Raw genomic sequence first — 26,559 nt, 5'->3', positions numbered from 1 at the left:
TTTTTTTTTTTTTTTTTTTTTTTTGTTAAAGATTTTATTTATTTATTTGACAGAGATAGAGACATCCAGCGAGAGAGGGAACACAAGCAGGGGGAGTGGGAGAGGAAGAAGCAGGCTCACAGCGGAGGAGCCTGATGTGGGACTCGATCCCGGAACGCCGGGATCACGCCCTGAGCCGAAGGCAGGCGCTTAACCGCTGTGCCACCCAGGCGCCCCCCCAGGATGTATTTCTTAAGACTAACAGTATATTCCCATATAACCAAAATACCATTTTCACATTCAAGAAATGCAGCCCATTTTCAAATTTCCTCAGGTATTATAATAATGTCCTATAAATTGGTTGTTTCTTTCACTGTGGGGACCAAGGATCATGTATTGCCTTGTAGTTCTCTTTAATCTCAAACAGCTCTACCACCTTACTCTTTTTTTTTTTTTGGTTTTCTTTTTGTTTTTCATAGCATTGGCTTTTAACACAAACAAGTTATAAGCTTAGATTAGTCTGATTATTTTCTTTTGGCTAGTTTCGGATTAAACTTTTGTGGCAAGAGTACTCTAAGGTGTGTCCTCAGTTATCACACCAAGAGGCCCATAACTTTTTGTAGTAATATTGGTGATGTGAAACTTGATCATTTGATTAAAGTGGTAGACCCCAGTTTTCTTCAAAATGAGGTACTTGTGTTTCCCCTTGCAACTAATAGCTAATCTGTGGGATGATAAATTTGAAGCTATGTGAATATCCTGTTGCCCAGCAGCCTTTCACAGTACTTTAGCTTCCATTGGTAATTTTTAACTGAATCATGGTGGGTGCTTGGTGATTTTTTTTTTTTTTTTGATTCTTTCATTAATGCTATGTTAGCTGTTATTCTTATGTAAAGAAGAATTTTTCCTTCTCTATACCTCCCCCACCCCTTTTTTAATGTTGTAGACTCATGGATTTTCTAATTTAATTTTGATTTAATCCATTTCAGGTTCTCTTTTATATTTCTCCAGTGAATAAATTGGTGGGTGCCCTGATGACTGTATTATCCCTTTTTCCAGGTAAGAGGGTAACAGTAGCAACTCTTTCTTTCGTTTGACTTGTACTGGAACTTTCTTTCTTTTTTTTTTTTTTTTTTTTTTTTTTTAAAGATTTCTTTTATTTATTTATTTGACAGAGATAGAGACAGCCAGCAAGAGAGGGAACACAGGCAGGGGGAGTGGGAGAGGAAGAAGCAGGCTCTCAGCAGTGGAGCCTGATGTGGGGCTCCATCCCAGAACGCCGGGATCATGCCCTGAGCCGAAGGCAGACGCTCAACGACTGAGCCACCCAGGCGCCCCTGTACTGGAACTTTCAATGATAAAATTTTTTAAGGATAAACTTGCTAGGGATAACATTTCTATTTTAACATGATTTTCTTTTGTCATTGGGTTTCTCTCTTTTGTATGAGATTTTTCTTTTTTTTTTTTAATTAAAATGTGTGCAAGCATAACTTACTAAAATTTTAATAGGAGAGTTCCACTATTTAGAATGGAATATGCAACTCTTTTCCCACCTTATTGTAAACCAAGCTGTTCTCCAATATTATATGTTGTAGGCATGATTGAACATGGTCTCAGTGACTGTTCTCAGTACAGACCCCGAAAGAGTATGTCTGAAGATGCTGGGCTTCACAAAAGTAATCCCCCTGCAGATGATTTCGTTTCTATGTCTGCTCCCGACATTTCAAATGCCAACTCAGGAACTGTTAAGAAAATCATGACAGGAAGCCATGGAGGAGATGCTGGCATCAAGACTGAAGAACCGTTGCTCCAAGTAGAAGATGACAGCACCAAAGGACAGGAACCCAGTGATACCAGTCAATATTTGAAACCTCCTTCTCGCCCATCTCCAGAGTCCTCAGAAAGTGACTGGGAGACCTTGGATCCTAGCGTCTTAGAGGACCCCACGTTGAAAGAAAGGGAACAGGTGGGGTCAGAACAGACAGACTCATTTCCAAAGGAATCTATGCCCTCAGACAGCCCTCCAATTACTGTACAACCTCAAGCTAATACGGGCCAGATGGTTCTGATACCAGGCCTAATTTCCGGTTTGGAAGAGGACCAATATGGCATGCCCCTGGCCATCTTCACAAAGGTAAAGTTTAGTGTTTTTTGTTTTTTTTTTTTAATATTTATTTATTTGAGAGTGCACACACGAATGGGGGGAGGGCAGAGGGGGGAGGGAGGGAGAATCTCGAGCAGACTTCACACTGAGCCAGGAGCTCATCGTGGGGCTTGATCTCACAACCCTGAGATCGTGACCTGAGCCAAAATCAAGAATAGGATGTTTAACCAACTGAGCCACCCAGGTGCCCCTGGTGTTCCTTATTAAGGCCCTTAAAGAATCTGACCACCCTTTTATTTTTTTTAAAGATTTATTTATTTTTCTGAGAGAGAGAGTGTAGGGGAGGGGCAGAAGGAGATAATCTTCACGCAGTGGGGACTGAGCATGGAGCCCGACTTGGGGCTCAGTCTCATGACCCATGAAGTCGTGGCCTGAGCTGAAACCAAGAATTGGACATTCAACTGACTGAGCCACCCAGGTGCCCCCTGACAACCCTTTTAGAATTTAACTTGCAATGTTGAACATACTTTCAGGTCTGAAAATTTTCCTGGAAAACTGTAAAATACATACTGAAACGTATAGTGCTCCAGTTATCTGTGACCTTAGTGTCACATATGCCAGGTACCATACTAAATTCTAAATTTTTATATCCATGATCTTGCAGTCTACCATGAAAGACAGATACATCTTCCTGGTAACTAGAGCGAAGTTTTACGGTTTTCTCTAAATACTGTCCTTTATGCATGAAGTAGGACTTTATGTGGAAAAGAGAGATATGGGTAGTGTTGACTTGAACATGTATTTCTTCCTCTATGATAAATTCTTCCTGGGTTTATCCAGCTTTACTAGTAAGTATTTGCCCCAAGTCAGTATTGTTGAATAGTTAACAGAGAATGCTTTGTTCATTTTGTGGCCTGCTGGGGGATTCTGAAATTATCTAATTTGTTTTATGATCAAACTAATGCACAGTTTCTTAAAACTGGGATTTAGAAACCTAGGGAGGAAACTCAGGACTCTCAAACTGCTGGTTAGTAGCGACTAGTTATGGGTTTTCTGAACTCACATGTGGATGTTAGGACTACCTATACTTGTTGAAGCCCTTTCTTGGCTGCTTTACCATCCACCCTGCAGTTTTTATCATGTGGCGATATTAAGAGGGCGATTAACTGGGGAGGGATTTTTTTTTTTGTCTGAGAGATTGCTGAATTAAAGCAATGTAAACATTTTGTGGGCTGCCAATAAACCATGTTTGGCAGAATATTCTGTTTGTGTGCATTATACCACTACTGAATGTATGATGGACTTAACACCATCATTATGGTAAATCAAATATTTTTCTTTTTGGTTTTATGTTTTATTATGTGCTGATTAAAATCTAATTTGTTATTCAGTCACAATTGTAAATACAAGTGCTGGTTCTTTTTATGTCAGCAACTTTGGAGTATGAAATATTCTTTTTTTAATTGAAATATAATTGACGTAATGAAATATTCTTAAAAGTGAATTGTCTTTAGGCTTTTTTTTTTCCTCTTAAAGATCATAAAGGACTTAATACAGAAGAAATTAGGTTAGCCAAACAGCTTAAAAGTAGTTTTTTAAAAAGCCAGAGAGAAGCTACGGCGTGCTTGGAGAATATCCTGGGAATATAGAATATTGAGCCTTGAAGAGAATAATAAGCTGATTGGTCCCCTGATTCAGTGTATGAATATACAGAAACAAATTTATACATAATAAAACGTTTATGTCTAGAAGAGATGCCCCAGCTGTCCAGCTTTCCAGTCTTCTCTCTAGTACTTGAAATTACTGGAGGATGATGCCTTTCATGTCAGTTTTAGAAGTGAGCCTTACTGAGTCAGTACTGTAGATACGAGATGCAAAAATATGCTTGAACCTATCCTGAGAGCTGATTTAGGAAGTGTAGNNNGGAAGAAACTGGGGTGCAGAGGGGAGAGGAGATGGGATTGGAGGCATCTTTTGGGTCTAGTGCCCATAAGGGGAAGGGAAGGAACTAAGGGAACCAAAAGAGGAGGAGGAAAATTAGAAAACTCTCCTATGTGATATGTGTGATCTGCTGGACTATACCACTTTAAAACCAGAGAAATGGTGGAGAATGAGGGAAATGGAAAAAAAGCTAAAGAGGAGTTGGGGTAGCTATTTTCAGATGTGAAAGAATCCTGAGAGCTTTCCTTATGTCTTTCCCTGATTTTAAATCTTCCCTGGCTTACTACTGAAAGAGTCCTGGAACTGGCTACACTCTGGAGCAAAGCAGTTACAGTAGGACCGGCCAGAAGGCCTAGAGCCCTGGGAGTTAAGGTTCCCACTTGTTTTAGTCTCATGAGTCCGCTTCTGCCTCCTCTCTTCCAGTTAAGAGGCAGTATTTATTATTTGGTAAAAATTAGTCGGATCTTACCATTAATGGAACTCTGATGAAAAGTCACCTCAATTGTAGTAACTCTGACTGAATAAAAAGGATTTTTATTTTTAGTATGTGAGGGATAGGGAAGATGATTTTAGGCAATCACTAAAAAAATTATTTTTGAGTTTTTTACTTTTTTAAAAAAAAGATTAGCTTCTTAGTTTTGGTTTTTGTTTTTAAAGATTTTACTTATTTTAAGAGAACAAGAGTACAAGTGGAGGGGGTGGGTGAGGAGCAGAAGGGGGGAGGGAATCTCAGGCAGACTCCGCACTGAGTGTGGAGCCCCATGTAGGACTCAAACCCTTGACCCTGAGATCATGACTTGAGCCAAAACCGAGAGTCAGAAGCTCAACCTACTGAGCCACCAAGGTGCCTCAGTTTTTTGTGGGGTTTTTTGGTGTTTTTTTTCTTTGGTTTGGTTGGTTGTTTTTGCTTTTGTTTTTTTAAGATTTTATTTATTTGACAGAGAGAGACATAGCGAGAGAGGGAACACAAGCAGGGGGAGTGGGAGAGGGAGAAATAGGCTTCCTGCTGAGCAGAGAGCCCAATGCAGGGCTCAATCCCAGGACCCTGGGATCATGACCAGAGCTGAAAGCAGACACAATAACTGAGCCACCCAGGCGCCCCTTGTTTTTTTTTTTTGTTTTGTTTTGTTTTTGTTCTTTTTAATTACATATATCTGGTACCTTCAGTGTTTTAAATATATAATTTCCTCTATCAGAAGATTACTTAATATAAAAGCCCTAATTTCAGTTTGTAACTTTTTCAGTAAAACAAATCTATGAAAAAGTTAAAAATATATGTAGTTAGAAACCAGACTTCTTTATCTGCCACATGTATTAATCTCATTTAAATATTGCTTCTGAGTTTATATTTGGTTTTCTTCATTTTCAAATTTAGGTTATCTACAGATAGATACCTTGATTGGCTAACCAAAAAGTTACAGGTGCATGTTCATGAATCTTATTTAAATGGAATCATAATTTTTTTCTCTTGGCATTGTTTTTAGTTTCATTCATGTTTTTGCATGATACTGTGTATTATTATTCTTATGTAATTTTCCATTTTCAGCTGTTGTGCAGTTTATCAATTATGTGGATGGACGTCTGCATTGTTGCCAATTTCTGGCTGTACAGATAATGCTGCTATGAAATTGTTTTTCAGGAGTCTTGCTAGACACATGCCAGAGTTTCTATAGCAGTCAGTACCTAAAAGCAGGAATACTGGATCATGTGGAATGGGTGCCTTCAACTCAACTAGAATTCTCAGTTGTTTACTGAAGTGGTTCTGACAGTTTCCACCATTCCTATAACAGGGTATGAGTTCCCAGCTGCTCTGCATTCTCACCAACCCTTGATATTGTCATATTTTTTAATATTTAAAAGCCATTCTAATAGTATCTTGTGGCTCTTGGTTTGTATTTTTTTCAATAATTATTGTTGAGCTTGAACATCTTTCCATAGTCTTGTTAACCATTTTGATCCCTTTTGTGTGGTATTTGTTCAAAACTTCTGGATTGTCCTCCTTGTCACTGATTTGTGGGACTTCATATACTCTAAATACCTTTTCTATCATTTTTTACTCTATGGTTAGTGCCTTGGAGGTCTTATTTAAGCAGTCCCCCCCCCTCCCCACGTCGAGGTCCTAGGTTATCTTTTAAAGCTATATAGTTTTGGCTTTCACAGTTTGGTTTTTATTAACTGAATTTAATCTCTGTGTATGTTTGAGGAGGGAGTCTTTCTGGACTCTCTCTTGTTGTTTCGTTGGTATATTTGTCCATCCTTGGGGCAGTTCCCCCCCCCCCCGTATGCATATCCTATGAGGCAGAAAAAAGGCTTTGCCTCTTGTTCTTGATCTTTAAGCATGTCTTAGCCCTTTTCGTTTCCACATCAATTTTAGGATCAATTTAAGTTCTCACACAGGTTGAGATTTTGATAGGGATTACCTTTAAACTCTAGATAACTTGTGGAGAGAAGGGACATCCCTGTAACAGGGAGGCTTCCATTCCATGAACATGTTTATCATCCCTGACCAGAGGAGAGGTGAGAAAGTGGCATCCGGTCCTGATCGCACTGTAGCCCTTTCCAGGTCACAAGAGAAAAGCAACACTGTGCTTTTGCAGCTCTTTAGCAGATCAGATCATGACAGTTTTGCTAGATTTACCAATCCGAGGTGTGGGTTTTTTGTTTTTTAGTTGAGGTTTAAAAAAAAAAAAAAAGGTGTGTGTGTATCAAATTTACCGTGTTTACCATTTTTTTAAAGGGGGAAAGGGGTAGAGGGAGAGAGAATCTTAAGCAGGCTCCATGCCCAGTGCATAACCAGATGCAAAGCTCCATCTCATGACCCTGTGATCATGACCTGAACCGAAATGGAGTCAGCCCTTTAACCGACTGAGCCACCCAGGCACCCCGCCCTGTTTACCATTTTTAAGGGCACAGTTTAGTAGTGTTAATGTTCACATCAGTGTGCTATAGATCTCCAGAAGTTTCTCATCTTGAACTGAAACTCTCTACCCATTAAACAATAACTCCCCATTCCCCCGACCCCTGGCAACAATCCTTTCTGTTTCTATGAATTTAACTACTCTGAACACTTTTTTTTTAAGTGGAATCATACAATATTAATCTTTTTGTGACTGGCCTGTTCAACTTAACGTTCTCAAGGTTCATCCGTGCTGTAACATATGTCACCATTTCCATCCTTTTCAAGGCCAGATAATATTCTGGTGTGTGTGTATTATCACACTTTGTTTATCCATTCATCTGTCAATGGACATTTGGGTTGCTTCCACTCTTTGGCTATTGTGAGTGCTGCTGCTTTGAACATGGGTGTGCAAATACTGTTTCAGGCGGTTTTTTTTTTGGTTTTTTGGGGTTTTTTTTACCATTATATACTACAGCTCCAAATATGGAAATTTAAGTACCCTAGGAAAGTGAAAAGTCAGAAGTGGGCTTGGGTATGGAGGCTGTTTTATGTGAAAGGACCTGGGCTTTTGTTGCTACCATACAATAGGGAACTTTAAAAGATTTAGGAAAAATAGATCATCATTAAAAGGCACCTGGGTGGCTGAGTCAGTTAAGGTGTCTGCCTTCAGCACAGGTGTCCTGGGATCAAGCCCCACATTGGGCTCCCTGGTCAGCATGGAGTCTGCTTCTCCTTCTCCCCCTCCCCCCTGCTCATGCTCTCTCTCTCTCTCAAATGAATACATAAAAATCTTTATGTATATATACTACAATTTTTTAAAAAAGTGACACAATTTTAAGGCCATTTTGAACTCTCTTAATTTTATAAATATATAATACTTTCACATGGCTCAATATTCAAAAGATTCTAAAGTATCTATAAAAAATCTCCCTCTAGGGATGGACGCCTGGGTGGCTCAGTCAGTTAAGCGTCTCTCTCTCTCCCTCTCTCTCTCTCTCTCTCTGACAAAAATCTTCAAAACAAAACAAAGGGCTCCCTCTCATTCCATCCCCTGCTACTCAGGCACCCTCTCTTTCAGTGGTAACCAGCATTATCAGTGTCTTCTGTTTTTCTCTGGGGGTATTTTATACATACACAAATGTGTAGATATTTTCCCCCTCCTTTTATACACAAATGGTAGTAAACTATTCCCCACTTTTTTTTTTTTTTTAAGATTTTATTTATTTGCCAGAGAGCAAGAGCACAAGCAGGGGGAGCAGCAGGCAGAGGAAGAACCAGGCTCCCTAATGAGCAAGGAGCCCAACTCGGGGCTCGATCCCAGGATGCTGGGATTATGACCTGACCTGAAGGCAGATGCTTTACTAACTGAGCTTAGCAAATATTCCTTGGAAATGAATTTCATCCCTCTTTATCACTGCCACATGTTCCATTGTGCAGATGAGCGATTTATTCAGTTCCCGGCTCATGAATAGTTAGGATTCCAGTCTTTTGCTATGATAAACAATGCCGCAATAAATAACTCTTTACAAATCCAGACATGAGAAGGTGTACCTGGGTAAATTATCAGAAGTAGAATGCTGGTCAAAGAGCATATGTATAGTTTTTTAGGGAATGTAATTTTTTATATTTTTAAAAAGTTTGTTGATTTTTAAAAGCATACTTCAAAGTTTTCATGCTGTTTATATAAAGAACATTCGATAGTATTATGTTTATGTTTAGAAATAGGTACTTGGGGGGTAGAGGCAGTCTATTGTTGCGAAAAATATAGATCTCAAAGTAAGGCATGAACCCTGAGCCTTAAACCAGCTGAGTGATCCTGAGTGAGGAGTGGGAGTCCTTTCAGCCTTTAGTCCCAAGAGGGGCTTGGGTTGAGAAGCACTGTACTAAGTATCTCTAAGGCACAAACACGGCTTTATTTTTGCTGCCTCTGTTGGTTAGCGTTTTATTGAACAGAGAAAGATACTGTCAAGAAAAAGAAGAAAACCAGGCTACTGGACCTGTACTCCAACTTTCGTAAGTCCTCTCTCCCATATTAAGTATTTAACAACCACCTCTCAGGTACAGTGCGTGTTCTAGGGTGCAGTGAAGAACGTGAAGTAGCAAGAGATGTCTCCTGCACTCACAGAGATTTGTCTTGTGCTATAAATAACACATCATCCAGAGAACTCTGTCTGGTTCAGTGGGGTTTTTTTAAGTGGTGATAAGTGAAAAAATAAAATTGTCACAGGACTTGAGATTGAAAACAAGCTGAGGGGTTCAACAAGTGTGCCCTCCTGGCTGCATATACAAGTTGTGCCACTTATTGGAAATCTGTCTTGATTTAGAATCTTCCAGCAGAAGTGCCATATCCTCCTTCATTGCATCATTGAAGTGTTAACACCTTTATTCTCAGGAAATGTGCTGCTTTTTGTACACTTAATTGCTGGTGTGGTTTGGCAATTCAACTCTAATTTTCAGGGCAGTATTTTCAAATACAGTTCAAATAGAAGTTAATTAAATATACAGCTATTGCTGGTGTCTCTCTCTCTCTCTCTCTTTTTTTTTTTTTTTTTTTTTTGGCCTTAAACATTTAATAGCAAATGTCTTGAAATATTTTTGTATGATTTTTAACAATAGGGCAGTAAAACAAATGCCATGCAGTGCTCTGCTGTTCTTTTAACAGTATGTTGGTAGTTATGTGTTTTCACATTTTTCTGGAAGAACTAACAGCTTTCTACTAAATAGCATACTATTTCATGGGCTTAAAATGTCATTTCCCAAATGAAAAAGTCCAGTTCCTTAGTTACTGTGAAAGCTTTTAAGCTGAACTGAGAACAAAATGATCAAGTAAGACAATTTTCATGTTTGATCGCCACTCATGGAAAAGGGGAGCAGTTAACTGGACTCAGTGCCGTCAAGACCTGCGGTTCCCCTGGAATAGTACTGTAGTGAGTCAGAGATCGACTGTGTTAGAGATGGCTCGGCAGTGGACAAGGTTCGGACGTTTCCTTTCCTACTTAGCTCTCTAGGCTTGGAGAGAGGGGTGGCTCTGCCGTTACTTTTCTGATGTTGTCTCTCACTCTTGTGATTCGTAGGGATATCTGTGTTTGCCTTATATGGCGTTGCAGCAGCATCACCTTCTCTCGGATGTCACCGTCCGTGGATTCGTTGCTGGGGCTACTAACATCCTTTTCCGCCAGCAGAAGCACCTCAGTGATGCCATTGTGGAGGTGGGCTGATGTATGAGCGCGTGTCCTTGACGCTGCTGCTCCCTGTTTTTTCTTTCTTAACTGGAATTCTGACAGTGTAGGAATAACACTAATAAAGGTACAAATTCCTGTGCCGGGCATTCTGTGCACCTTAGGTATATTAGTTGATCTAATTCTGACAGCCTGTGAGGTAGGCATCGTTGCTGTTCCTGTTCCTGTCTTAACGTGCGGAAGCTAAGGCGCAGAGAGATCAAACAGCTAGCAGGTGGGTGAGCCAGGTTGCAAGCCAGACAGTCTGGTCCTACTATGATCTCATAATTAAAATGTGTTTATCGTTTAAATATTTTAATACTTCTAGCCTACTTAATATGCTCAGATACATATTTGGAGCTACAGATAAATATTTGACATCAACATGTGAGAAACTTAAATCGTGTTTAGTTTTACAGTTGAAGAAATTAAACAAAAAAAAACAAAAGGGAAATTTCACCCACCCTAGGTTTTTATAGTTTCTAATTGATAGTACCAAAACATCCCTTATGGGGAAATGTTTATAGTATAATAAATGAAAATCTGGGATCCCAATTTTGAGGTATTAAAATAGATCCATACCTTCCAAGGCAGAGGATACAGATGGAGGGACCACAGAGTTGCCTCAACATTACTGTTTATATTCTAGTTCTAAAGTTGGTTGGTGGGTTCATAGGTATGTGTATATTACTTCAAAACTAACCTGTAGGTTACATATCTCTCTTTGTATATCAAATATTACATAATAAAAATATTCCAAAGTATTTGTGTATCAAGAATTTTTAGGAATTATACTTACTAATTGTATTCATTTCTGGCGTGTGACAAAGGTGATTTTTCCTATACCTTTCTGTTTTCCAAGATATTTACAATCAACAAGAGTTACTTTTATAATTCAAAATTAAATATTTACACATATATTTTCTAAAAACAAAATGAGGGTTTTTTAAATAAAGAAAAAAAACTTCAGTGTAAAAACCTGTCTCTTTCTTAGCCTCACTTTTTGAGAATGCTGTTATTCATATTTTTTATTTCCAGCTTCAACTTCCCAGTAGTTACTCTTTAAAGTGTGGCATGGATGTCTGCGTGAATGCCCAGACTCTGACTTGTACCTGGGTACCCTCTAGGTAGAAGAAGCTCTGATCCAGATCCATGATCCAGAACTCAGGAAGCTGCTTAACCCAACCACTGCAGACCTCAGGTTCGCAGATTACCTAGTGAGGCATGTGACGGAGAACCGGGATGATGTCTTCCTGGATGGCACAGGCTGGGAGGGAGGTGATGAATGGATCCGAGCCCAGTTTGCAGTCTACATCCACGCGTTGCTGGCTGCCACACTGCAGTTAGGTAAGGGGCACACAGCCGCTTTTCCCTTTTGTAATCTCTATGAGGTTTTAAATTGCATGAGAAGGACATTTTCATTATAAAATTATCTGTTAACTCTCTCATACTGAGGTAACTGCTCTTAGCATTTTGAGTACTTTATATCCTTCCAGACCTTTTTCTATGTATATGTTTTGGATTTTAGTTTGGTGGTATTTGTGGTGATCCTTTTATAAAAATGGATCCCATTCCAAATGTTTTCTGAAACTTATGTTTATGTTTCTGTTACAAAGAAAAACTATCGAGACAGTAAATTCAGGTCACTTTCACATGGCTGCTTAGTGTTCCCAAGGACCATGTGGAAGGAAGGATGTGTCAGTATATGGGAGCTATGTATAAACACTTGTTACATGTTTTTCAGATACGTAAAGGGAGAAAAGAAATAGGAAAGATAGAAATCACTGGAAATCACATTCTGAGTGATTAAACCTTCACATTTTCCATTCTAAGAAATACTATTCCTATTAAGTGGTTAAAATAGAGCAGGTAAAGATAGACTCACTTGTGTATTAAAGTCATTTCATTCCGCATAGGGAAGGAAATCTAGAAAAAGAGAAAATGAAGCTCTACAGTAAGTTTTTGCACGTGGTTGCCCACCACTGTGGACATGTAGCAAATACTTAGTAGGTTGATGTTGTTGTTAAAAGTGTTGAGCTTTTGTTTTTCCTTTTTTTCAATTATCTCTACCACTGTTTGGGGGAAGTTATTAAAAATGAGGTGAAATACACATAACCTAAAATTTACCATCTTAGCCATTTATAAGTACGTAGTTCCACGGTAGCAGTAAGTGCATTCGCTTTCTCCTATCAGTACTGCCACCTCCCAGGTTAGTTCTTCGTGAAGTGTGTGTGGCGTTTCAAACCGAGGCTGTGGGTATGTGCTTCATTTGTAAAGGAAAGCTCTGAGCAAGTCCTTATTTGTTAATATAACCTCTTGTACAGATGTAACAGGTGAGGATCTTTCAATAATCTAGGAAGAAAACCCCAGTCTCCACCAGTCATGTTAGTTTCATGAGTAATTTACTTTTTAAACGTATTTGCCTAGGTAGGTGTAAATGCCGAATAGTAATAGTAACTAGGCTTTTTTGTTTTTTTGTTTTTGAACATACATGCAGGGACCTGTTTTGTTTTGAGCACTTTATTTCTACTAACTCATTTCATCTTCACAACAATTCTGGAGGTAGAGACCATGTCCTCTTCATTTTACAGGAGAGGCACTGAGTCACGGAAAGGTTAAAAAGCTTGCTCATCCCTCTGGTCGAGGCTGAGCTGTGATTCAAACTCAGATAATCTGACTCAGGCCCATGCTGCTGTTCCAAAGGAGATTCAGCCTGGGAGCTGTTCGAGGAATACATTCTTAAAAGAAGTTCCTTATGTTGCATTTGGGCCATGTGTGTCTTCTTCCTTTCCCAGCAACAAAAGTCCTGTTTCACCTTCAAGCAACTTACAATTAGTATATGAAGCAAAAGCCATTTGAATCTGTTCTCCAGAACTTTTCTGTTCTTCCAAGCAGAAGAAATGCTCTGCATTAGATCTTCCCCATGATAATGAAAAAGCCAAAGTTTTCAACATTAAATATGAAAATTCCTTTGTTATTTAAGTATTTTGATAGTGAAATGCCCGGAGAGTAAACAGTGAGTTTCACCAAATAGTGAGATGAAGGCCAAAGAAGAAAAAACAGCGACTAAAAGAACCAATTCATGTATTCATTTTGATTTTTTTCATAGAACTGTAACGTTTGTGAAAAGATAGAATGGTGCTCTAATTGCCTACTCTGTATTGTATATACGTCAATACATTTACTCACTGCACAGTCTACAGTGTTTGTTTAATAAATAATACTATGCCTCCTAATCTTGGTAAGGAGAACATGGAAATATTTTGGAATTGTAAGGAACCTTAGAATATATCTGGCTCAACCCTCTTATTTTCTGGTTAGGAAAATGAAGTTCTGAGTGATTAAGTGACTTGCCAAAGGCCACATAGCTTCTTAACAGGATTTCTGGAACTAGACCCAAGTTTCCTGATATCTGGTAGGCTGTCTTCCCCCAAAAAGCATGGGGGCGGGGAGGATAAAGCCGTTCCTTTACCCGTTTTGGTTATGAATCTTCACATCCCTGACTGGCTACAGTCCAGCTCAACTTTCAAATATTTACTTGACAGATAATGAAAAGATCTTATCGGACTATGGGACAACCTTCGTTACAGCCTGGAAGAGTACTCACAACTACAGGGTGTGGAGCAGCAACAAGCATCCGGCACTTGCAGAAATAAATCCGAAGTAAGCACACCCTCTGAGGGTTGAGAGTACCTAACATGGTTGATTTACTAAGTATGCCCCAATAGAAAGAAGATCGTATCTTAACTTTGATGACAACATGAATATCTCCAAAAATCTCCTTAAGTAGATTATAAAATCCCAAATACAGAGAAGCAGCTGAAAACTGCTTCCCTATTCTTACTTCTTATACAAAAAGCTCAAGACATTTTTGGAAGGATTAACATTTCTCCCAGCTCTTGGCATAATTCAGAAGAGGAAGTCTGGCACATGGCAATGCTCAGTACATGATAATTCTCTCCCTTTCCCTGGATCTGTACTTTAGCAGAATGGCCAAACATGATAGAAACCTTGAAGGAAATACCACTGGTTGAAACTGAGAGGTTATTTTAAAACGTGAAGGGTGAAACAACTAAAGTTGATATTTGAACTCCTAGATGTGTGGTCAAACCTAGTTTCCAACTCAGATTCTAAAATCCAGCAAAATGTAATACCTGTCACAATACTGAATGTTGACAGACTTCATCCGTGTAGGCATAAAAGGCGTTTAAACTTGCTGTGAAGTGGGGCCGTTATGAAGCAATGCTGTCTTGTGTGGATGGAACAGAGTAGAATCTAAGAAGATCTCTCCATTGATAGAATGTGTACGTAGTACCCTCCCCCCCACCCCGCGGTTTCAGTTCCTCGGGGTCAGCTGCAATCCTGAAGCAAATGATCCTTTTTGTGATGTGTCTTCAGGTCAGTAGTAACCTAATGCTACATCACAATCCTTAACGTCCGTCACCTCCCTTCATCTCATCACTAGGCTTTCTCCCATCCCGCGTCCTCACAAGAAGAGGAAGAGTGAGTACAGTGCAGTAAGATGTTTTCAGAGAGTGAGAAAGAGAAACACTACATTCACATAACTTTTATTACAGTGTATTGCTATAATTGTATTTTATTATTAGTTATTGTTAATCTCTTGCTGTGCCTAATTTATAAACTAAACTTTATCGTAGGTATGAATATATAGGAAAATCATAGTATATTATGTAGGACTCGGTACTGTCTGTGGTTTCAGGCATCCATTGGGTGTCTCAGAATGTGTCCTCCAAAGATAAGGGGGAACTCCTGTACGTCCTAGAGACTTATTTTCTAAATTAAATGATTAAAATGATTTTTCTTAATGATACAGGTATACACTGAATGTTTTCATTTGTATTTTAAACTTATACTTTTTGGTGAGAGTCGGACAAAAACCAGCTTTGTGCTGACTGCTGTGTTATTCGGGAGCAGGGCTTAACTTAGCTAGACTGGGGATGTGATTTAAGCAGTGCTATAAAGAATATTCCGTCTCTCTCCCCCCACACACAGAATCCAGATATTTATGTCACAGTAACTTGGGGAAGCATCTACAAGGATGAAGTATAGCAGGGTTTTAAAGAACATGTCTGTTAAACTTTATATCATCTATCAAGAAAATGACTGGGTTCAGCAACAATTTTGGTGAATTTAATCATCACACTGGGCTATAGCAGAAACCTCTATTGGCATTTGAATGTGGTAAAAACAGAATTAAAAGGCAAAAACATCTTAATAGTATTAAATGAAAGAGCTAAGAGTTCAGAGTATTCTCGCTCGCTAACCACAAGGTCTGTGTTTTAAAGAGTGATGAAGGAAAACAGATGTGAGTTTGCTTGCCTGGTGGCCCTCACTGTGGTGATGCAGTGGGGGCGGAGGTGGGGAGTGAGGGTCCACCTCAACCATCTGCGGTGTGGCCTGCAGGGCCATCCGGTCTCTTCCCCCAGCGCTCTGCACTGATAACCTGGTCAGATCTTCATCCGGTCTCTGCATCTGCTGTGGTGCCTTTAACTTGAAGCCGCTGTGTAGATTTTAATACCGGTCCACAAGAGGCTTAGCTGGAATGGGTTTTAAAGGATTGTGTAAAACCGTACTTTTAAAAATGTGTAAATAAATTGGGGTTATTTAGATTGAGGAGAAAGCTGAAGACAGACTTGAAATACATAGGTAGGGAAATTACACAGATATAATAGCAGTTTTTCATTATTTTCACCAAATTAAAAACAAAAAATGATAGTCTTCAGTTGTTATCGGGATATAACTTAGACATATTCTAAACTAATTGTAAGTTTTGAGATCTATGAAACCCCTTCTCGAGCCCCAAAAGAGGAGAGAAGGCAGTCCTCTAACTTCCCTTAGTAAACAGCAGGTACGCGTCATCCTTTAAACGGGGACTTTCCAGGAATATGAAGAATGATTAAGTACTCTCAGTTCTATCAGCCTATGATTCAGGAATCCAGGAAAAGTAAAGTTATTACATACACTTAATATGGCCAGTAAGGAGATTTGTTGTCTTTTGAGAAGCCATAAATAGCATTTTGATGTTTTTATAAGTAAATATGGATTTCATTAGAGTCACTTTTTTTGTTAGACATTGAGAGAGACCTCTCAGGGTGAAATAAGAATGTAGATATTTAATGACTCCTTTTATAGTACAGGTTTCGTCAAGTTTCCTGTTTTTATATATATACGCACACGTATGCTTCTTCCCTTTTGGACATTTTTAAGCCCTGCATTTTGAGTTGCTTTTCAAATAGAAAGTACAGATTTTACTGGTGTACATAGATCTTCAAATGACCAGTAGCACGCATTTATAAGCAGAATCAAGGTACAGTCCATGGCCATGGCCTAAGTGAATGACTAACCCTGACTATCCTGGGAAGCTTTTTAAAATCATTGATGCTTAAGCCCAGCCCCAGACCAAATAATCAGAACATTAGCGTAGCATTAACACAAACCTCTTTCTCACCCTCCACTCCAAGAAGAAAAACACGTATTTTACATGGGAAGAAATAAGCTCAAAGAAGCTCCCAAGACTGTAAGTAAAGATCTCCGCTCAAAGCCCTGTTTCCTGCTGTCATGTGCAGAACACCCCCACCCAGCTGAGTCACCCCTGCAAGGTTTACTGATACTTCCTTGTGACAGCACTGTTTTGCGGCTTTATTGGTAAAATACTCACAGTCTAATAGTCTCAAACTTTGTTTTACAGTCATCCTTTCCAAGGCCAGTACTCAGTGTCAGACATGAAGTTAAGATTCTCACAGTGAGTATTTAGAGGAAAAAAACGAGGAAAATTTTTGTGTCTGAGTTTATGCCATGTGTTTCATTGCTAATTAGGAATTGTTTTTCTCCACTTGATAGACTTGTGCTTCAAATAGTAACCAAATATGTGCATAACATTCTCCAGCTCAGCAGTGTGTATGTTTCAGAGTGAAAACACTGCTGTTTCATAGAGAATGGTGTGAACTAATAACAGAATTTGCCATTTTTATTCTGGTGGAGTAACTTTAGCAAATCATAACTGTAGGGAGAACTAACCATGCATCCTTCTGGCCTTTTTTTGGCTTGTCTGCATGTTATTTTAGTATTTTCTGAAAGTTCACATGCTTAAAAAGGTTACTAAATTAATTGGTGCATGACAAATAATTTGGCTTCTTTTCTCAATAATTCTATTGGGGGGGTTATAGGGTGTGGTATGTGTGAATTTTTGTAATGTACTTAAAACTTCTTTGCTTTACTCAGCTCTGTTCAAAACAGTGAACGTGGCAAAAAAATTGGAAACGTCATGGTCACAACCAGCCGAAATGTTGTACAAACAGGAAAAGCTGTTGGTAAGACATGCCGTTAGCCAGAAACAGATTAGAATCATAACACATCTCTACTCTGTACTCAGTGTGTCATTGATAAAATCATAAAGTTGTAGAGATCTGTGTATCATATAAGAATACAAGATGGTTGAATACAAAGGTTTTGTTTTCACCTTATTCATGAAAATTCTTATGACATCAGATAAAGTTCAGCAAATTTTGCCACACCTGATGCAGAGAGACAATTTTCTGATGTGTTCACTCCTCTGTTACAAGGATTTAGCATGTCCTAAGCTGCCTGTAGTTTTTTTTAGAAGTAGTAGAGCACCATAATAAAGTAGGCATTAGGAGTGCTGTCTTCTAAGGTATTACCGTAAAATAAAGGAAATCCGTGAAACCAACAGGTCATATTTTAAAAGAGTAACAATATCAATAAAACCTTTATAGACTTAATAAGATACAAATTACCAGTTTTGGGAATGGAAGAGGGGACATCACTATAGATCTTACAGAAATTAAAAGGGTTATAGGGAATATTGCGAATAACTTTATGCCAGTTTTTTGACAATTTAGATGAAATATGCCAGTTGTCTGAAAGACTCAAATTGCCAAAACTGATGCAATAAGTAATCGAAAATTTAAATAGCCCTATATCTATTAATTAAATTAAAAATTATGCTACAGGTTTCTAATTTAATCCAGGCCAAGATGGCTTCACTTATGAATTATATCAAATATTTAAGGAATAATTCCAGTTTTATACAAACTCTTTCAGAGAGTAGTGGATGAGGTGTAACCCTCCCCAGTTCGTTTGTTTGTTTATTTATCAGAGAGAGAGAGAGTGTGTAAGCACAAGCAGAGGGAGAAGCAGGTTCCGCACTAGGCAAGGAGCCCTATGTGGGACTCGATCCCAGGACCTTAGGATCATGACCTGAGCCGGAAGGCAGCTGCTTAACCTGCTGAGCCACTCAGGCGTCCCTCCCCAGTTCTTTCAATGCGGCCAGTATTACCCTGAGAACCTAAGCCAGACAAATGGTATCATGCTGTTGTATACATTCTTCTGCACGTAGCTTTCTTCAGTTAAAGTACTTTGAAGTTCATTCCATATCCATTAAAAAAAAAAAAAAAGTCTCATTCCTTTTCTGTATTTTTAACTTTTTTTTTTTTACGTAATTTCAAACTTAAATGGTGCAACAGTGTGCAAGGAACTCCCAATTATCTCAGATTCGCCAATTATTTACATTTTGCCACATTTGCTTTGTCGTATCAATATGTGAAAATAGGAGCCATCTCCTTCCTTAACTTCTGCGAAAGGTTGACTAACCCTTACTGAACACAATTCAAAAGCTCTGGACCTCAGGGATCTCTGTGCAGGCCTCCGAGCTCTAAGATTCTGTGTACCTAGAGAAAGAGACAGGGTGAGCGAACTGCATATGTACTCTTCAGACCTGTCCCTTTAGAAGACAGACGTAGAGCACATAGCCCCAGCAGTGGGTTCGTTTTATTATAGGGAATGGAATTTAATATGTAAGCACTTACTTCCATACAATATTATGCAATTAACTGCTTTTGACTCCTTATTTTTTAATAGAAAAATTCTCCTTAATTATGATGTCAGTCGTTACTTCATTTTTAGTGATGCTGCTATTTACATTCTAAGGCCAGTTCTCTTCCACACCCCCTCTAAGAATAGTGGGAATATATGATTCAACTTAAATAATTTCACTTGAGCATCAACTTTGGAGATAAGGTTTTTAAAACCAAACCGACCTGAGGCAGATAGAGCAGTTGGCATCTTCATTTCCTGCAATATCGTTTCAGATAACAAAAGCACAATTCCTGAAAGTAGCCCAACCACTGTTGCCTGTGTAGGTGGTTATCAGTTATCAACTTGGATTTAAGCTACCGAGAGCCCATAGTTCTTTCTCGGCTCTCCCAAGTGATTCTGACGCACAGCCTGTGCTGAGAACTTCTGGCCGAGCATGGTGGGTGGTAAGGGAAGAGTCGGCTGACCACCTTCAGAATGGTTAGGAGAAGAGGCTCTTTTCCCAGAAGTTACCCAGTTTCCTTCTAGACACACGCATAGAAAGGGATTGTTTTGAAATTAGAAATTTAAATGGTGTTTTAGTAACTATTAACATATTGATGTTAACAGTAAATTAACGTTCGTTAATTAGCATTGGTCTTTCACTGTCTCTTAACAAAAGTGAAGACATTTTTCCTTTTGTTTTTCCCCTCCTTTCCATCCAGGCCAGTCAGTTGGAGGAGCTTTTTCCAGTGCAAAGACAGCTATGTCTTCATGGCTTTCTACTTTCACCAGTCCTGCCCCCCAGAGTCTCACTGAGCCAGCCGACGGGAAGCCCTGAGCAAGGTGTCCAGAGGCTGCTGTCACTTCCTTAGGTTTAAGAGTCTCCTGTCTGTCTGCTGCTCCCAGACTGTTCCTCTTCATCGGCCACAAGTCCACAGCAGGGAACCAATACATCGAACTGTTTACATGGACGGTTGCCCTCTGTCTAGATGAATGTCGCAGGATGCTGGAAAGATGAAATCGCAGCCATGGCGGGGATGGCTTTCCAGGTTGGGGTTTAAATTGACTACTTTTATTTCAGTCTGAGCCTGATGAAAACACACAGTGAAACTTCTAATGAATTTTCAGTTCTGATGGTATATACATTTGTTTACTTTCGAAAAGTTTTTACTTATGTAAATTGTGTTCTCTTTTCCTGTTTGAATATCCAGATGGCCACTGTAATTTATATGTGCTAAGGTTAAGTTATATTACTATTCTGATTTCTCTCGGGCCCTAGAATGTGCTTATGAAGTTAAGGGGCCGTACAGTCCAGCCCTTGGTTATTACTTTGCTGAGTTATAGGCGATTTTTTTGTTTGTTGGTTTCCTACCAACAAAACATATTTATTAATTCACTTCCTCCCAGAAACAGGAAAGCCAGAGGCAGTAGTTCTAAGGATGGAGTGTTTTGTTTCATGTTTTTAATTTATTCTTTCTCAGTCCTAAACACTCCTTGTTCTGAGGCATCAAGGAGTGTCACTGTGCTTTCTTCCTCTTCCCAACTGTGCAAGTAGGTGTGCAGAGATGGTGCCGGTTACAGTGGCGTTCAAGCAGTTTAACATGAGTGTGTAACATAGAAGGCTTCAGTGTTAGTTCTGTCAACTCTAGTTATGTTGCAGTCTTTTACAAGCATTTTTTAACCTGCAGTTTGTGCCTTCTGTTTCTTCTTTTGAACCGTTTTCAGTTGGGTGTTTACAGACGTACAGGTTCTTTTTTCTTCGTCTTAGTCTTCATGCAGCTTTTCAGGGCGTTTGGCCTTCTCACGTCCCTGGTGGAAAATCCTCCTGTAATCAGTCCCTACCCCCCTTATAAAAGTGTTTGTAAAAGAAAAACAAGATGATCCATAAATATTAAGTAGAAATTTCATCTTTGCTCACATTTAGAAAAGAGGCAAGAGGAGAAAAACACAGCCACAGTTTTCACAAAGGACCTCTGGTTTCACTTTAGACACATGCACGTGTGTGCTCTCTACTGAAGATATTTACACAACTGGACCTCATGTATCTGCTGTGCGCAGCTGTCATTCGCGTTTCAAGGGGACTTTGGATGGGTGTTCTCAGGGAGTACTTACAGGGGACAGACTCTTTTTCGGTAACAAAGGACACTTGGAAAATACATTGTGAGTATGATCTAGATACGATAGAGCGTTGGGAAAACAAGAGATCTAATCAAGGAGAACACTTGATTGATTTGATTTATCCCTTAAAAATGGGGCGCCTGACTGGCTCAGTTGGTAGAGCATATGACTCTTGATCTCAGGGTCATGAGTTCAAGCCCCACACTGGGCATGGAGCCTACTTAAATAAAATCTTTTTTAAAAATTAAGAAATGTTTATGTAAGAAGTACATTTTTCTAGGGCATGTGAAATGGACATAGGGACATAATTCCAAATATCTCTAAATTTTCCAATTTGTATTTTAACACAAGTCCAGCACATCTGAAAGTGTACTTCCATCTGAGCACAGTAACTCAAATTCAGTGATAATCAGTGTGAAAGGGCTTATGGTGAGAACTCTCTTAATTCTTCTTCTGCTGGGAAACAGCCTTCTCAGGAAATATTATTTGAAGAGAAGAAAGTAATACCAAACAAAACCTTAAAAGTTACTTTCAATCAGTGTCGCACTGAGGTTATAAAGAATTCATTCTAACATCTTGTTTCATGAGGCCACATCATTTAGTCGGAGTGTCATGGTGTGTTCGTGTGCGACTGTTCCCTCTCACCTGCCCGAAGTTCCCAGTGCTGAGAGCACCGTGACAGGTCAGCCAGCACGCTGCTGGTCCGTGCTCCAGTTTGTGTGGTTGGTGGCCTTAGGGTAAACTCCCATCTCTCACTGTCCGGAAGCAGGCCAATCCACACTTTGATATCCCACTGAAATAAAAATAGTTAGACTTGACTTTAGGATCACTTGTTCCCCATTTTAATACACACTTTTACATGAACTTTCTGTTAATGTTTTTAGTTAAGAGTTCAACTCTTAAGGTGGTCATTTAACTGGCTTTCAACATAAAATGAGTATCTCAAAAGATAGAATTTTTGTCGGAGAAGTAGTCAAAAGACCGTAACTATATTTCCTTCAGGTTCTGGGAGGCGTTGGAGTTTTTAGGAAGCACAAGCTAATATGTTGTTGGCAGGGGCCTGGGAGCAGCCAGCAAGCACACTGGACAGCAGGTAGCCTGGCCCCTCGTCCCGTGCTTGTGACTGGGATTCCAGGTGTCAGCCGAGTGGCCAACCCCAGAGGCTCTGTGAGTGATGGGAGCCAACCGTAGGCCGTCTTTGGACATCTCACTAGTAAAGGTGGATGTTTTGTTGGGCCACGCTTGCTCCAGTGCTTTTATGTCTAAGAACTTAGTATTTGTAAGTAGGCCTGAGGGAGCTAGGGTCAGCCAGGCTTCTCCAGGGTGTGCCAGGCACATGGACTGCTGCATCTGTAGCTTGGCGGTGGCCTCACTGCCATCTAAGTAACTTAAAATTAGTGCTGGCAAGAAGTCTCTGGCATTATTTAGTTCCTACTAAGGTGTTGTAATGACAGTTTACATAGGGAAGGAAAAGAGTTAAGGCTACCAACCACCTGTCCTGGGCTAAGTGAATAGAAGTTGCATGTCAGGGTGAGGCTTAGTTATCTTGTGTATGCATTTGACTCTTGTAACCAGGATGCTTAACCTATCCCCGGATCCACTACTGGTGTACTAGTGCCCAAGCTCTAACGCAATCCTCATCTACTTTTTGCTTTAAGAAACAGCAGAAATATCCTCGGGCAGCAGACCAGAGCATATGATGTGATTTTCCTCAACCTTATCTTGCTTTCTGAGTTCTATATTAAGCATTGGCTTTTTTTTTTTTTTTTTAAGAATAATTTACTTTAGAAAGGCAAGGAGAAAGCAAATTAGGAAGGGAGACAAGTAGACAAGTTAGAAGTTGCAAGGCTGAGGAACCAGGGTACTTAAAATCTGAACGAAGGTATTTTGAGAGCAGTATTTAATGCGCTAAAGGTTATAAGAATTCTTTTACAAAGAAGTTAGAATTTTAATCTACTAATGCAAGTTTTGAAATGAAGCTATAACATGATTTCCCTGGCAGGCAGGTTTTGTTCTTACTTTGTTTTGTGGAAGTTACAGCCAGCCAGTGGCTTTTTTCCCCTCTGGGCCTGGTGATGAGTTGGGGAGCACTCGGCGCCGTGAGGGGCAGTGGGCTGATCTTGAACCACGTGAACTTTTACCTGTGTCAGCAGTTTGGGAAGGTAGCCTATTAGGATGGCAGCTGCTAAATGTTGCCCATCGTTTTATCGGGGAGTTGGTTGGGACTCTTAAAATGGCATCAGCATTTGCATGCTCTGATTCTTTGACCAGAGATGACACAGCATTTGTGGCCTTTCCACCCAGATCAGTGGTAGCCTCCGAGGCTGACAGGGAACGCAGCCCCAGCTTCTAGAAGATGATGGTCATTCCACGCAACGCAGCGTGCCACTAGGAGTTTTTCATCCAGGTCTTTGGACTTCACGACATTGGAATTGTTTTGTCATAATTTCTAACATTCCATAAATATTTGTCAAGGACAAAGAAAAGGAATGTGAATCTCTATTCTTTTCGTATAAATAACTTTGTACACGTGACTTCCTGCTTTCCTACGAAGGGGAAGAAATTAGCTCCTCCCTTGTGTGGTAACTCCAGAATTAAACGGTTGTGCACGTAGAGGGGTTGAGTATATTTTGTAAAACTCTAAATGATTTGTATTTCTGTGCTGTTCTAAAGTTTACCTTTTTACTTATATTAATTAAAGATATAGAAACTATATATTTAAATCATGTAAATGGGACACAATTTAGGGGGTTTTTTTCCAGTCTTATTTTTCATCAGCTTCTCACACACACATAGTATGCTGCTCAAATTTTTTTGTGTGCAATATAAACATTTGAACATTTCAGTCAGGTACTGAGCCAGAGAAGGTTATTGAAGTTTTTTAGAAAGCTTCTGTGCTTAGAAAATATTTGTTTTCTTAAAATATTAATAATTTATAGCTGGAAAAATGGGATCAAGACTTATATGTTTCAGGCCACCTGGTCATCGGTTCCTAAATTTAGGAAGGATTTGATTAACAAGTTGGTGAAGGCATTTAGTGGTCCCAAAAGTAGTTTAAATATTTGAGATTAAAGGCTTCCCATAAACCCTCTCTAAGAAAGTTTAGCTAAGAAATCTTAGAAAGTTTTCTGAGGAGGTTTAGCTGTGGCACATGTTTTGATCAGAAAGATAGTTCCTCTTTGCTCCAGTAGTTTTATAATTTGTACTAGTTCTTTGTTTCTGTTGTCATTTGTTTTAAAAAAAAATGTTAAAATTATAAATCACGTCTAATCATAGTGAATTGTAAAACTTCTACTGTATCTTTATTTTAAGGAAAAATAAGAATAAAATTATCCTGTTTGTCCTGCATACAGTCGTACTTGGCCTGTCTTTCTAGAAGTGCACTTCATGTTGTCAGTGTGGTCTCTGGCCTGCTTCACGGTTGGACAGCAGTGCCAGCTTTATGTAAGAAACCAGCACACACTGAACTAGAGGACTCGTTGCTCATTTAATCTCTTGTTTTGATATTGCTTATGGTGGTGCCTCTGTTTTTAAGGTGATGACCCCTGCAGGAAGAACCCCTTAGTTTCTCTGGAATTCTAAGTGCACAAAGTACAACCACACAGAGACTGGTCGTGTGATAATATCACATGTTCACTGACAGAGACCCCCAGGGGAATAGAACATTGTCGCGAGCAGCCTTTTTTCCCACCTGGACCGGTAAGCGTCAGAATAGCCCTTGGCGTTTCCACTGAGGGCTCCTAGCATATTTTCATATATATTTCCATGTACTGTGATTTTTCTTACAGCTGTTCTGCAAAAGAGGAGCTTTGCGATGTGCTTCACAGAAGCAGACAGGTTTCTTCGCCCCAGGGGAAGGTGCACTTCCTTGAGTGCAGGGTTAAGTTTAAGGTCCCAGTGTCCTCTGACATGGACCATTAGCACCCCGGAGATGATGAGGTATTTGGGGACAGTCAAGCTTGGCACCGCCAGCATCTCCCCTTTTCCAAGGACCTCTGCCACCTGGTGTCAGGCTCTGCCGTGGTGAGGTGGATGGTTCCCCCCCCCCCCACCTCCAAGGTCACAACTGCCTATTCTTTACTCCGATAGGATGGGAGTGGCAATTATTGAATCTGGTAACCTCTAGAAGGACTATGATTGTGGAGCAGCTTTCCCCCCCCCAAGGAACAACCCTTCGTGAAGGTCTTCTCTGCCTGGGCTTAATCTCCACAGGGTTGGGGAACTGCACGTAAACATACTTTGTGTGATCCTGGAGTCTGAAGCCAGGGAACAGCCTGGGGCAGGAGATCAGAATGGTTATGCTCTTTGTTCTTCATCCTGTGAACACCTGCGTTTGGAACTGCTGACATCCTAGCACAACACAAGAACCGAGATTCAGATCGTTTAAATGTATGTGTTTTATCTTTCCCTGGACCCGGCCACACTCCTGGAGCACACAGATGTGGACTGGAACTGTGGGGAAATACTGATCATTGTTGAAGCCCGGCGATGAGTATGTTGGGGTTTGTTAGATCACTTGTTCTGGTTTGGGTTATGACCACCATCCTTTACGTTTCCTGCTTCCTCCTGCCCAAGCACTTCTCTTCAGTAGTTGGAGGGAATTTAAAGACTTAGGTCAGGCCTCAGCATCAAATCGGAGTCTGCTAGTCCTGCTCTGACCTTCCATGATTCAGCCACTTGTCCTTGTAAAGTAGAATCTATCTTGAGTTCCCCTTTGTACCCCTAGGGTTAGCTTTAGAGTGGAAAAGAACAGAAAAAGCAGTTTTTGGAGAAGTTAGTTACTCCATCACTAAGTTCTCACTGTTCTTCCTGAGTTGCATGTCTCAGTCCCATCTCTTGCTAACTCCACTTCCACATTACCAGTGGGTTAAGTGTGACCCTTAACTGGTTTCCCTGTTTCCAGTCCTACCTCCACACCCAGAGACATCTTCCTAAAACATGATGGTATTTTTAATTGTTACGTGGTATCCCTCAATGTCTACTTCTGGTCTCCAGAATTAAGGCCGGATTCCTAAGTGAGGGATTCAGAGTCCGGAACACTGTTAGCTTCTCACTGCTGTCCTAGCCTCCACAAGCCCCCTGGCCAACTAAAATCTTCGCTATGTTATCACTTTCCCACTCCCTAATTGTTAGAGAAGCATTATTGAGAGAACCCAAATTGAAGGCCCAGCTCCAGCCTCTCTTCCTTCTTAAAGCCTCCCAGGACTACTTTGAGTCCTTTCTGAAACACTCGGCCTCAGTGTTCATTGAGCACTACGTATATAGGTGCTTCACAGGCTTGGAGATTTGCAATTAGTAAAACCTTTTTTAAAAAGGAGATGGGCAACTTAAGTGAAATACACATACAGAAAAAAGCAAGCAACATACCTTAAAATAAATCTAAAGCAACCATTCATGTAACCACAACCCATGTAAGAAACAATATATTAGCAGCACCTAAAAAGCCCCACCCCCTGGGTCTCCCC

At 39.9% G+C, this 26,559-nt stretch overlaps 1 protein-coding gene across 1 annotated transcript in view; it reads left to right on the top strand.

The window, feature by feature from the left end:
- AVL9 (AVL9 cell migration associated) overlaps positions 1–24,442 on the top strand; it is a 61,418-nt gene extending 36,976 nt beyond the window's left edge. The window contains exons 9-16 of the mRNA XM_008686557.2: positions 969–1,038; positions 1,575–2,113; positions 9,998–10,132; positions 11,269–11,488; positions 13,687–13,804; positions 16,851–16,904; positions 17,384–17,472; positions 19,699–24,442. Of these exons, the coding sequence (XP_008684779.2) occupies positions 969–1,038; positions 1,575–2,113; positions 9,998–10,132; positions 11,269–11,488; positions 13,687–13,804; positions 16,851–16,904; positions 17,384–17,472; positions 19,699–19,814 (1,341 nt within the window). The 3' untranslated portion in view covers positions 19,815–24,442. The remainder of the gene's footprint in view (positions 1–968; positions 1,039–1,574; positions 2,114–9,997; positions 10,133–11,268; positions 11,489–13,686; positions 13,805–16,850; positions 16,905–17,383; positions 17,473–19,698) is intronic.
- Positions 24,443–26,559: the final 2,117 nt, after the last annotated feature.

The sequence above is a fragment of the Ursus maritimus genome, unplaced genomic scaffold, assembly GCF_017311325.1.
Source record: "Ursus maritimus isolate PB19 unplaced genomic scaffold, ASM1731132v1 scaffold_3, whole genome shotgun sequence".
NCBI classification, from domain to species: domain Eukaryota; kingdom Metazoa; phylum Chordata; class Mammalia; order Carnivora; family Ursidae; genus Ursus; species Ursus maritimus.
The sequence above is the reverse complement of the archived record's forward strand: the minus strand, read 5'-3'. Positions and strand labels throughout refer to the sequence as shown.